This window comes from Aphelocoma coerulescens, chromosome 1A, assembly GCF_041296385.1.
Source record: "Aphelocoma coerulescens isolate FSJ_1873_10779 chromosome 1A, UR_Acoe_1.0, whole genome shotgun sequence".
In the NCBI taxonomy this organism is placed as follows: domain Eukaryota; kingdom Metazoa; phylum Chordata; class Aves; order Passeriformes; family Corvidae; genus Aphelocoma; species Aphelocoma coerulescens.
In genome coordinates, this window is record NC_091014.1 from 15562633 (window position 1) to 15576172 (window position 13540).

At 41.7% G+C, this 13540-nt stretch overlaps 1 protein-coding gene across 1 annotated transcript in view; it reads right to left on the reverse strand.

Annotated features, from left to right (window-relative positions):
* The window catches only part of LAMB4 (laminin subunit beta 4), a 39847-nt gene that overhangs the window by 11810 nt on the left and 14497 nt on the right, over positions 1-13540 (reverse strand). Inside the window, exons 15-27 of the mRNA XM_068995026.1 lie at positions 13222-13353; positions 12302-12487; positions 10997-11118; positions 10191-10311; positions 9089-9266; positions 7591-7734; positions 7130-7361; positions 5634-5791; positions 3879-4103; positions 2547-2767; positions 1277-1373; positions 585-960; positions 63-223 (exon numbers count right to left, since the gene is read on the reverse strand). Of these exons, the coding sequence (XP_068851127.1) occupies positions 63-223; positions 585-960; positions 1277-1373; positions 2547-2767; positions 3879-4103; positions 5634-5791; positions 7130-7361; positions 7591-7734; positions 9089-9266; positions 10191-10311; positions 10997-11118; positions 12302-12487; positions 13222-13353 (2353 nt within the window). The remainder of the gene's footprint in view (positions 1-62; positions 224-584; positions 961-1276; positions 1374-2546; positions 2768-3878; positions 4104-5633; positions 5792-7129; positions 7362-7590; positions 7735-9088; positions 9267-10190; positions 10312-10996; positions 11119-12301; positions 12488-13221; positions 13354-13540) is intronic.

Genomic DNA, 13540 nt, shown 5'->3' on the forward strand with positions numbered 1-13540 from the left:
TGAGAAAGCATCCCAGAATTTCAGGGAAAACGTCCACCCATTTCAATTCAATGCTGGCTTACCTTTGAAGTTCAAGTAATGAAAACTTTGATGCAGATGTATTTTCTGTTGTAGAAGTTCAAACACTAGGTCAGCTTCTTTTCCAATATCTTCTATGTTCTTGTTAAGGTCAGGAAACTCATGGGGCAAACTGTGAAGGGGATCCATCTGTGCAACTTTTTGTCTGAAGGGGAAAATACAGGTATGCAGAAGTCAGACTAAATTGTTCTTAAACTAGAACTGAGTTGCACAATATTTTAGAGGGCAAGAGATACATTTATAAATAAGCAGAAACATTTAATTGTAATGGCTTATTTAGAAGACCCTTAGTATTCTGGAAAATTCCAGCATTTAATTATGTCTGTATGGGTTAGGCATATATTAAGGATTATTTTGTTCACAGATCTATTGAAAACAGTGACTTAGTAGTCCAGCATCTGTGTGCTGATCAGAAGTGGGACTTGATGTGTAGGGAAAGCTGGTGGAGTCTGGGGGAAGACAGTTTCTCAGCCAGGGGATTTTTTCAGGTGCAGCCTAGCCCTTACTGAAGGTAGCCCTGAAAATCCCTGATGCCTGAAAGGGCCTCCAGTGAAAGGACAGGATGTTTCAAAATTTGTTCAGTTTCAGAAATGGCATCTTCAAAGGCTTTGAAGCGCATGTCACAGCTGGGCATTCGTCCTCCTTTATCTTCCAGCTTTGCTGCAAACCTCATTAACCCCTGCACAGTCTGAGCAAGGGCAGCAATTTCAGAGTCCCACTGATCAAAACAAAGATGACACCGACGGCAGGAGGGAAAGTCCTTCTCAAAGCCGCGGCCGCACTGGTCGCAGAGCCGGCCAGTGACGCCGGCACGGCAGTTACACGCGCCGGTGGCTTTGTCACACGTGGGATGGCGGGTCCCATCCAGGTTACATTCACATGCTGCAAGAAAGGAACACAGGTTACATCCACTTTTTCCCTTTCTGTGGGATTAATGCTTGCAAAAGGTGCATTTCAAGGTAATAAAAGCAAACCAGTGTTTGAGTTAGAGCAAGGTGGACTGCACAGTAATGGCTCTTCTTCATCTCCGACTTCCATCTTAACCACTGAAATAACAATATAGATAATATAGATGTCCATCTCATACACACAAATATATGAAAGGCTGTTTCTCTACATGTATGCCCTGTGAATATAAAAGGTAAGCATTTATGTTGAGGCAGTTTCTAAGCCAACTGTCCCACTTAATAATACTTACAAGCACAATGCATCTGGGGATTGCCAAAGTAGTTTTCCTCACATTCATTACAGCATCTTCCACTGTAACCTGGCTTACATGGACACTGGCCTGTAACCTGTAAAGACAGTTAGGATTGAATAACTTCCAGAAGAGCCATAGGGCTGGATATACATTATTTCAGCTGATCAAGGACTGCAGCAACACTGCTTGCCCACAGTCTTTGAACACCATGCTTTATACAGTATTGGCCCAACTTTCCTATCTTCCTCCTGAAGGTTCTGAAAACAAAATGCAGTCTGAGAAATGGCTTTACTTTACTAATGTCAGAGATTTTGTATGATCCAATCTACTGATGCCCTTTGAGAACTCATCCTCTGACTGTCATCTGAGAGGATTCTTTTCCTTTGCAAAACAGACTAATTTTTTATTTTTGCTGGATCAAAGTACTCATCTGAACATTTCAACTTTAAACTACATGATACATCAATTGTAACTGAAAACCTTGAGAGTATTTCATGCACATTGCCCTAGAAAACTTATTTTGTAATTCAGCTGTTAAATTAAACTGCAGGGAATTACAACTTTGATAACTGCTAGTAGTTCTTTGAGGTCAAGAACTAAATTTGCTATAAAAAATAATAAATCTACTAAATAAACTGGAACAAGCCAAGAGCATATTAAAACAAAAATGTGCAAACTCATGAGCAAGACCTTAGGATAAGCTCCTGGTGCTCTGAAGTCAATAGCAAAATTGCTGTTGACTCCATGGGACCACAATTTCACCTCTCTATTCTGAAACTCTGTTTAATTTTTTCTATATTCCAATCCTAAAATGTGCACAGGAATTAGAGATGAGAAAAAGTACTCTAGTAGTCTGATAGATGAGACATGATTAATGTAATGGCCACAGCTGCTACTTTATGAAAATAAACACTTTAAAAATACTCATAAGACTCTGGGGTCCAAGCTTGGATTTCTTTCTTCCCTATATGCATATTTATGAGGCAGTTTTTTCCTATGTGACATCTTTTTATAAAGTATTTCTAAGATCCACTTGACAAAGAAACAACAGGCAAAGAGAAATTGCTTACCAGCAAAGCCACATTATCAGAACAGCACTTTTGATTTAATGATTCACAGTGTGATTGCACCAACTACAAACTTTCAAAGAATTTTTTGTTTTCAGGGAGTATGACAAAAAACCAATCCTCATTAATAAGAGGGTCTCCACTTTGTCATGTCAAAACACCAGCATCCTGGTTCCTGGAAAGCAGAGTAATTTTCTTGCCTGGTTGCACTGGTTGCTTTGGGAATTTTTTGGATCACAGTCACAGGTCTGACATCCTTTTCCGCTAGCCAGGTCCCAGTAGCCAGAGGCACACTGGTCACATGTGGCACCCAGCACATTGGGCAGGCAAGGACAAGCTCCTGTGGCTGGGTCACACAGGCAGGCTGCGTCCCCCCCTGGGCACATGGCAGGCTGAACACCGGCCAGATTGCACATGCAACCTGGAAAAAGAAGGACAATTACTGCAGCAGACAGTAATACAGACAGCTGATGGACAGTCAGAGCTGGATATAAAGCCCATGCTGTAGGTTTGTTTCTAGTGACCTCGAACATGTTTACTCCAATACACATTACCTGTCTTTCTATAATGACTTATATATGGCTTTGAGAAAACTTACTGTGAATGTTCAACACTTTTAATACAGGCACAAAAAATGAAGGCTCAGTGAATTTTGAATCTTACTAGAATGCAATGTTAAATATGTTGGGTAAGGATAAGTTGATTTACAGTAGGCATTATCCAGTGTGGGAATCCCCAGTAAGCCAGGTAAGTTAAAAAGCCTTCCTTGTGAGGAGCCAGAAGTTCTTGCTTAACCATTTCTAGCAGACGTCTTCCAAGAATGAACAAGGGATGGGCTTGGACTGTATTTTAGAGATTCCAAGAAAAACAGTTTCTTGACTACACTTATGATTATCTTGGCCACAGAAATTAAATCCTCAATCAGGCACATTTCTGAAAATGATTATTGAGAAAAATTGGGAAGAAGCTTGTGCCTTGATTTTCCTTACCCTCCTGCCTTTCTGTTCAAAGTGCTGAGTTATTGATGAGTCCTCATGGAATTTATTAAATTGCCTTAACACTCTCACTCTAGCCACTCAATGAAAACAACTGGTAAGGCAGGAAGTTCAGCAAGGGATCATCTGGTTAACTGTGCATTGCTTAGTTGGCATCAGCCAATGATGTGGATAAACAATTATCTTTGATTCCTTTACTTTTGATTCCTTCCTGAATAAGCTGAATGAACATTTATTTTTCTAACAGTGAGTACGGCCTTCATTTCACAAATGAGTATTCTGTAGGAGTGATATTTAGTATGAGATTTAGTGAGACTCGGATTACAAAGAATTTAATAGATGCCATATTAAGTTATTTGTATCACTGATATATTTATATTTGGTAATTAGAAAAATATATTTGTGATTCTTATATTTTGCTCTATTCATCTGCTTTAGTTTTGTTCTCCCTCCAAAGTCTAGCCTCTCCTTATAGCCTATTTTTATTAAAAAATTTCTTGGTAGTAAAACACAGTTGCAGTGCTGTAACTTACTTACTTTGACAGTTTTGATTGAGGGCTGAGCCAAAGTAACCTGGTTTGCAGAACTGGCAGTTTGCACCATGGGTGTTGTGTAAACACTTGGTGCATTCCCCGGTGACCCTGTTACAGGACTCTGGGTCTGTCAAATCAATGTTGTTGTTGCAGGGACATGGTGCACAGTCAAGCCCAGGGCTGCTTGGGTTTTTGTAGAACCCACTAGGACACTCATCACACTGATTGCCTGTCAGAGGAAGGTAAAAATAATTGCTGACTGATGGCAATTCAAGTGAAACATGTAATTTCCAAGTAATATTGTTAAAAGGTTCAGACTGTCTGTTCAAATGCACATTTCCAACGGAAAATATCCCCCTGTTTGAGACCATTGCCCTTTAATCCTCTGATCAGTTTAAATTATATCTTCCTCACTGAAACCTGATGGAAATGCACTCTCCTCATCCCAAGTTGTTTATACCAAAGAAGTCCTTTCAGTAAGAGCAAATAGATGCCCCCTCACACAACACCTCCAAACATCTTTTTTCATTGAAGTCCATTCAATGGCAGTAGTCAGGGTTGACCATATTTGCAGGATTCTCGTTGGCCCTTCACTCCAACAGCAGCATTGGAGGGTGGGGGGTGCCCAGGAGTTCAGATGAACTCTGAAATGCTCTGTCCTTGTTTGCTGGCATTACAACTATTTCTGCATTTCATCCCAATGCCTGCCCTTATTTGGGTGCTACCTCTGCATCTCAAAAACCTTTTTTGTGCAGGCTGGTGTTCCTGGAACCACATCCACTGGTTCATCCTCAGCCAAGGACTCTGTTCCTTCACTGTGCTCCTCAGGATCCAGAGCCTTTCTCAATCTCTGAGAAAGTGAGACCACTGCCACAAAGGTGACCCAAGAGTCTTACTAGAAAGGAGCAGGAGGAATAAAGTCCAAAACTGAGGAGTGCAGCGATTTGTGAGGACAGAAGTCCCCTGGGTGAGTACCAACAAGAATAATTTTGGGCCTATGACAATTACTCAAGCAAAACCACTCTTGACTTAAAATGGAACCTTGCCTAAGTAAAGATGACAGCATTGGTTTAATTTTCAGCAGTGCTTCCCATTAAGCTTTGCTTCCATCACAGGAGATCTTTCTAATGGCCAGGGGAAGGGAAATATCTTCAGCTTTCACTTCAGGAATTCAGGCTAAGTCAACAAGATCTTAGGAAATGAGGAATCAGTTTGCTGCAAAAATATCTGCATTTGAGACAGCTGAGAATAGAAATCTCATTTCTAAAGTGATCACTTGAACCATGAAGCAGTCACTTTTACGCATAAATGTCAAAGAGTTTCCTCTACATGGAGAAAGACTTTCTCTGATTAGGAAATCTTATCAGCTCTTTTTGATGCCCAATTCTTTCCCATTTGGGCTTCCAATGCTTCTTTTTCAGAGGTGACGAGCAACTGCAGTTCTCCCTGCACTCCCCACCAGATCAATGGAGTGCCCCTGGAGAGGAGATTTCCAGAGAGTGACATCAGAATAATTAATGTTGTCACTGTATCCACATAGGTGAATCCCTTTTTAAAACACTAACTGCACAATTCCCATTCTTCTTAGTCAGAACTTACCCACATAATTTCACTAAACCTGAGTGCTAACTCTTCTTAGCTGTTTTTTTACCGTTACCTCACTTGTCATTTCTGAACATATGTCAGGTGGAGGACAATAATTTTTTTCTCTTACGTTAATTTTAGTAGTATCAAAACCAGTCCTTACTTTGCTTCGTACCTGAATATCCCTTGAGACAATTACAGACTAGCTGAGCAGACTGGGAGTCCTGGTAACAGGAACGTGCAAAATACCTATTGCTTGTAGGTGCCCCTGGGCACATGCATGGGCGGCAGGGTTCTCCATCCAGAGGATTTCCATAATAGCCATCCATGCACCTGCCAAAGCAGTCAACACAAAGCAGGACAAATTGTCAAGTGCTCCATGCAGGTGAATCAATTTATATGTGTATATTTAAATTAATATTCCAGATCATTGTAATGCTATCTCCATCAATTGGTATACATATATCAAGCTTCAAAGGTGTTCTAAAATGGAAAATCAGAGCTTCATTCTCAAAATCTGGAGCAAAAAGAAAAAGACATGTTTTCCTTTCAAGGAGTGTTTGGGAAGACTCACCTACTCTGGAACAACTTTAATCTAAATGATTATGATATGGTATATCACACATGCTCTGCGTAGGCAGCTAAAACCTGCCATGTAAATATTCTGTATATTTGCCTATCAGCACATATTTTCATCTCTTTCTATACAGACATACACAGAGTGGTTGGCATGACATTAGAAAATGCTGGCACAGGCAAAAAAAGCAATGATTCGTAACGAGCACTCAGAGAATACTGCATATTTTAGATGGAACATATCTATTGAGCCATGCTCTGTCTGACATGTTCTGGGGAAATGGCTCTTTCGAGGTGCTGGTGGCTGTGCTGTTACCTGGACTGGTGGGAGACTTTCAAGGCTCCCTGGGGGCTCAGCCACCCTTCCTACCACCACTGTTTCCGCATCCCAACCCCCTGTGGTTCTGCAGCTGTGGCAACAGCAACACAGTGGCTTCTGAAGCATCCTCAGTCTTTGATCTGCTTTACTATGGCAAAAGGGAACACAGTTCTCCATATGTATACAGGCAAGGCTAAAAGACTTGGCTATCTAATTATCCTCCCCCTGGGGTGTGGAGATCCTGCAGAGCCACAGGGCAACAAGTGTTTCAGTCTCCCATTTTTAATCTGTTTGCCATCTACAAGTACAACAGCCAAAGACTGTACTGTGTAAAAGCACCGCAGGAAAAGCTCAACAGGTTTCATGGGGAAATCCTCTTAAAAGTGAATGACAAGGTACAATACAGCCAAACTAAACTAAACAAACTTAATTTTGATGTCCATGTTGAACTGTGATACTGCTTCCAGTGTACAGAATAAAAAATAGGAGCAGTGTTCTGAACAGAGCTGGAACATGTGGGTAAAGTCATTTGCTGCTGATATGGAACTAATACAACCAGCAAACAGGGCATGTTTACTTATGTTCCTTAGAGGTAATTGCAGGTATTAAAATGAGTATTCAGCACAAAGTTAGCCTCTTGATTAACCTTGTGCTGAATTTTAAATTTGAAAGCTGGCAATTTGAAAGCTGGCAGGAGTCAGTTTATCCCAGCTACACAGGCATTTTGGAGAGCACCAGTGTCTGGGGGAGCTTTGCAGCACTGCCCATCAACTGACCTTTCACAGTGGCTTCCAGCTGTAAACCCACGGCAGTTGAGGCACACTCCGGTCAGAGGGTCGCACAGCTCCGCATGGCCATTACAAGGGCAAGGACGGCAGTGGGGGAATCCAAAGTACCCGGCCAGGCAGCGGCTGCAGCGCTGGCCATCCACCTCCCGGCGGCAGGAGCACTGCCCCGTCACCTGGTCGCACAGCGTGCTCAGCGAGCCTTGCGGGTGGCACTCGCACGCTGGAAAACACCAAAAGCAAAGCTGTGTCCTTAAAGTATTCTGCCAAGCCATCTCATTGCTGATGCTGCTCAAAGGCAGCCAGGCAGCAGGGATGGAAAATCTGTTATTTGTGGAAACATTTTTTATATTGCTTCACACATAATCTGGGATTCAAAGCCCTAAAAATTGGGGTATGGGTGAAGAGCCAGCTAGTGGTACTGGTAGTGGTGCTGGCTGCCGAGCACTCACCGTAGCAGCCATGGAAGCCAAAGCCGTAGCTGCCTGCAGAGCAGGTGTCACAGCAGCGTCCCACGACGTTGGCTTTGCACTGACACTGGCCCCCCAGTTTACTACAGTTGGCATTCAGCGACCCTTGGGCATTGCACTTACATGCTGGCAAGGGAAAAGAAAATCAAAACAGGTTTGGTTGTCAAGGAGTGTTACTGCTCTCATCAGTTTGTAGGTTTCACACTTTAAAATAGGTAGGAAAGAGCTTGATTATTCTTATCAGGGGTTCACTAACCTGATGATGGCCATGGTTTAGATCATTTCATGGTGTAGCATCAATGGTGATGGTATATCAGACACCAGCACAAGTCTTGGTGTTGCAGTTGCCACATTCAAGGCACTGCTTTCAGCAGGCATTTGGGGTAGGACAAACAGGGAGTAGCAAAGTGTAGATCCAAATGAAGATATCCTGAAGTCTAGAAAGGTTTGCTACAAATCTGCATCTAGCTGGAGCATGGGACATAATCTGCAATCTTGTACTTAGTCTGCATCTGTATACTATTTGTTTCTTTCTGGACACCTTGGACTAACTTGTTGAGTGAAGGTGCTCTGCTAACTCAGAGGATGTTTGCCCAGAATGCTCTGGAAAGCACTAAAAAACCAAAGTGCTGCATTTCACTGAGGGAATCTCATCACTTCAGGAATTAGGCTAATGGGGAGTTAGCACAGCCCAAGCCTAAATGAGGGGTGTACTGGTTGCACAGCCATGACCTGATACTAGAGTGAGACATCAATCCTTCTAAAAATCACCCAATCCAAGTAGATTCTATCTCTTTGGAGGCATTGCTGCACGGCTCCCTGAAAGGAGCAGGCCACCAAAGTTGTCCAGAAAGGCCCCTCCTGTTACTGGAAGTGCAGAGAAGCTCCATTTCTCTGGGCCAAATACTTGGGAAGTTCCGTGAGCCACTGAGCTCAGCTAATCTTTCCATGGTGGGTCCAGGAGGCTGCCTAGGAACTTCAAACCCCACCTGCCACTGCCTTCTTGTTGGAACATCATCAAGGTTTTCTTGATTAATCTCTTCCAGTATATTGACTTATGTGCCATCATGCCTGGAATCTTACTAAGGCATCCAGCTGGCCTACATCATCTATAGAGAGGGCTTAGAAACTTCTCTGTCATTTTACAGCAGCCAGAAAAGTAGGAAAGTTACTCCCTTGGCCATATGGTAAAGGCATCTGATTCAAATGCTCTTCAGAAGAGACAAAATCACTGCCATGGTCCCTGACGTGCTGCTCCATGAAGCACCTCAGGAGCGATGAACTCGGAGATTCATGCCACCAAGAGGTGTTTGCAGCACACATAGGATTCACTGGGATGTACCCTGCGCATCCATGGATACCACATGCTGACCAGGTTCACTCTACTTTGGGCTGAGAGCTCTACAGTCAACATATCCTACAAACTCAAGGGAAAACCAGCAACTGCCCAGCAGAGCTGCCTGTGCAGGCTGGTCCTTACCGACGGCGCCGTTGTGAATTCGGGCTGACAAGCTCACTATGAGCCGCGCGCACGCTTCGGGCAGGACGTGAGGCCCAACTTCAGATGCAATTTCAATACAGTGATACTTCTGGTACTCATCTAAATCCTTTTCACTGCATAAATTCTCCACAGAGCCGATTCTGGGAATAAGTCCAAGCTTTGTCATTAAGAGAGAAAAGAAAATATTTTTGCTTAGATATATTGAAAACCAGAATTTCCCACATTCTCTTAATGTGCTGTCCATTGCAACGACAGAGGCCTGGAGCACTGGGTTTCCAAATTGTGCCATTCTGTCATCTAAATTCACATTTATTCTGAAGGTCTAGACATTCCCTGAGTTCTTCAAATAAGAGAGACTGTGTTTAAAAAAAATAAAATTATAATAAGACCTCACATATATGCTCAGAACTGGTCTCTTGCTGTGCTGGGTTAGTGACTCCAAAAGCAGCATCTGGCCAAAATTTTTACTTGTATTACTACGATAGAGAAAAATCAGCTGAAGGTTCTATGTCCATGTATAGCCAGCCCTTGTCAGGTCCAGTTCTACAGCAATAATTAGAGAAATAGACTTAAAAATATTTTTCTCAAGAGAAGGACCTAAAATTAACACCCAGTTCTGACTTGATGGAAACTTGGGAAGTATCTGGACCTGATTCCCAGAAAGTACACAACTAATTTTACTTTTCCATGTCATCTTTAATAATACCCATGATTCCTACAAATTAGAGATATTTTGAAAAACCAAGTGATGAGGAGCTGCATAAATTTATATCCATAGCTACAGCATCTTGTCAGCATATATGGACTGTGTTCATAATCAATGAGCAACAGATAGAGGTACATACTCTGACTATCAACATATGCAACAAGTATGGCTTGATGTATTGCTCCACGAAAATTAAACCAGATACAATTCTGCCTTTCCATACAAAAATATGCAAACAGTGCCAACAGAGATAAGCAGAACCTGAACTTCTATTAAAACACACTATAAATTATTTTTAAATACTTCTAAATAGTCTGTTAAAAAAATCACTGTATATAAATACAACCTCAAGGGACTTGTGACAGAACTACTCACTGAGTCAATCAAGATGAATGATTTTGCCTTTTTGTCAGAGGCAGAGAGCTGAGAAAAATACACATCCACAAAATATTCCGTTCCCGGCTCCAGGCAGACTGGAGTTTGCAGAAGTGCAATCCTGTGTTGCAGAAATTAAGTACAGTTATAGCCAGGAGTCTGGACAAGGCAAGTTTACTGGGTGTTGTGAGCTCTCCCTTCCCTCTGTGCCTGCAAACTAATGCCTGCAGCCTGGAGCAAGCCCTGCTGCTGTGAGGAGCACACCCAGCCCCACGCTTGCAGGCTTTGGGAAAGCTGCTGGACTTCTGCTGGATAATTCACCAAGCGTAATTTAAACCTGGGGAGATTAAACTGAAAATGGCAAAGGGGTTTGCAATTCACTGTTCATATTCATCCTCTCCTGTCCCTCTTTAATCAAGACATTGGTCACATCCTCTTAACTTCTTTCTATTCCTTACACAGGTCCAAGCTGAAAAGCTGGTTTTGAAAATAGGCTAGGACAATGACTTTAAGTCAATATTTTCTTTCTATACTGAAGTAGCTGCAGTTGGATCTTCACCAGAGCAACAACCAGCACCAGCTGGATCTCAGGCTGCTCTCCTGGGTTTGGCAAACGTTTGCCAGACTAAGGAGTGGGGCATCAGACTCTTCCTTAGAGCCTACGTAGTATTGTGGTATGCCAGCAACAGAAAAGGCCACACATGTGTTTCTGATCCCACTCTCCCACACATGTGTTGCTCTGCAATACTTCAGTAAACGATTTGTACACAGAAGATCTACAGGCAAAAAGACAGGAACAGTCAGACCTCTTTGTAGCTGGGAGAGGTAACTTGTGTGGCTCCGGTGAAAGGACCTTGTTTTTGCAGCGTTGACCTGACAAGATACCAGCAGGCTGGATGGCAACACTTGCAAGCCAGTCTTCCAAGAACTATAAATGAAAGACAAAAATTATGGTAATATTTTGTATCTGAAAAATGTGCTTTCTCTTTGCAATGGTTAATGAAAGCCATCTGAATGAATGCACACTGCAGTGACAAAACAGATTTTGTTCTTTACAGCACTGAAAAACAATGTCACTTGTGAAAAATTTATTGTATTTGCAATAGCTAATGAAAAGCAGAGACGGAAATGGGACCTCAGCTGATTCAAATGGAAACAGCTCTGTTAGAGTCATTGGAGTTGTTTCTTTTCTTAGCACAGTGTTATTCTGGAGATATCCTTCATTAGCTGCCTTCTCACACATCTAATGAGAAACAATAAACATAAAGGAGTTTGTAACTAATGTGTTTAAAACTCAATTCTTCAATCCTTAGTCAGAAAAAGCTACCTCAAACCAGCCCACTGAAAAATTGTTCTCGTGTTTTAATAAACTGGGAGATTTTTTTACCTTAGAGTGACAGTCAGAGAACAGAATACAATAGACAGCAGGAAAATCTTGAGTTGTGGGACTGTCCCAGAGAATTGCAAAAGAATAAGGCATATACAAAAGCTGGTACCAATAAAACGCTTGTGTTTTTGAAGACATGGGTGAGGACCTGAGTTTAACCAGATTTGGATTAACAGATTTCCCTAGACATGTCTTCATCATTGAGAAATCTTCTCCAGGCAAAAAATAGTAATTTGGCTATTTTCCTACAATTTTCACACATCTCAGAGTCCAGCTGGAACAACTGGGAAGCTGGATGCCTGCAAAAGGCCTGGATAAATATCTATGCAGATCACTCCTGCCTGTGCCCATTTTACTGCCCAAAAAATCCCAGCTAGGAATACAGAATGCTTATCTAAAAGGAACTGCATTTTTCATGTGTTTGATTTGTGAGTAAAAGTATAGTCCAAGTATAGGTGCCAAAAGAGAAACATTCAGAAGATGAAATCTTGGCTGATGCTTAGAAAACAGTTGTAGTGCTGATTTTTCATATTTGAGTGGAAAGGGTTAAGGCGGTCAGTGGAGGGCATATTACTTGGTTGGCAAGGCAACTTGCTACTGGGTGAAAAGGAAAGCAATTTTAATTCTAAATATAAAGGATAGAACAAGTTTCTCATCCTATGATTGACAAAATAGACCCTGCATCTATCACAACATCACAAGACACGCAAGATATCACAAGTACCTCAGGCTCATAACGAATTGTGATATCAAAGTCCATAGCAAAGGGAACATTGTTGATGGCAAATCTCAGCCCAGCTCCACTGGGAACACGGGCAAAGCCATGTCCTGTCCATGTGACAGCTCGACCAGCGCTGGGCTGCCGGAACACCACTTCTGAAACCGAGTCCTGTCCAAACTGCATCACACCCTGCAAAGACACATTGACATTTCCATCAACACACAGAGTAAAATTACAAAAAAACAAACTCAGAAAAAAGGAAGGAAATATTTTTGCCACACTGTTTACTTATTTTAGCCATCAGTCTCATTTTCTGAACAAGCTCGAAATCAACAATCTAAGAACTCTCCCAAAGATAGGATGTTTAGGGTCACATGTAAAGAAAAGCTTCCCACAAGTTTGCAGTAACAGCAATAAGAGGGACTAGAATAATCCACTCACCTCTGAATATTTGGCATCTCCAAACATTCACGTTGCAAACCATAAACAGAATAAGCCCGATTTCATACATGGCTGGCCATTTCATTATAAACTGGATACATAAATATCAATACTTGAAATGGCTGCATTTAAGTGCTAATGTCTTGGTCAACTTGTTGGAAATGTCTTGCAACCAAAAAAAAAAAAAAAAAAAAGACCAAAAAGAAACCCAAAAACTTTACCTTCCATAAGGATTTTTCTCTTCCAAAAATTCATGGAACCTGAGTCTACAATGGCACTGGACATAGCAGAGCAAACCTGTCAGTGTGAATAATAAAATGTCCAACCCAACTGTGCACCAAAAAACTTGATTTAATTTGTGTCAGGATTGTAATGTCTAGGACTGTGAATCCCATGTGCTCAGGAATTTCCTTGCTCTTTGTTACAAAATAAAATTTTATTATTTGGTGTAAACTTAAGTAACTACTCAAGTACTAATTTACCTGTTCCAGTCCAGATTTTCTTACAGTTCGTTTCTTGTTCCTGTTTAACACGATCTTTCCATTTTCAATCATGAACTCATAGCCTTTCTTCTGGAAATAGATGTCACACCTTGGAAGAGTGCTTGGCTGAACCTATGAAGTAATAAAAAAGGAGCAGCACTGTCTCGACAACACTGAAGGGGGGTAAACAACTAAATGAAAATCCACATTCTTAAAACAAGCTCTATTCTCTGCTGGGTGAAACTCTAAACTATGGTCCAGCAGCTGTTGGAAATCTTTTTCCCTCACCCCCTTAAATTAACTTGCACTTTTCCCTCAT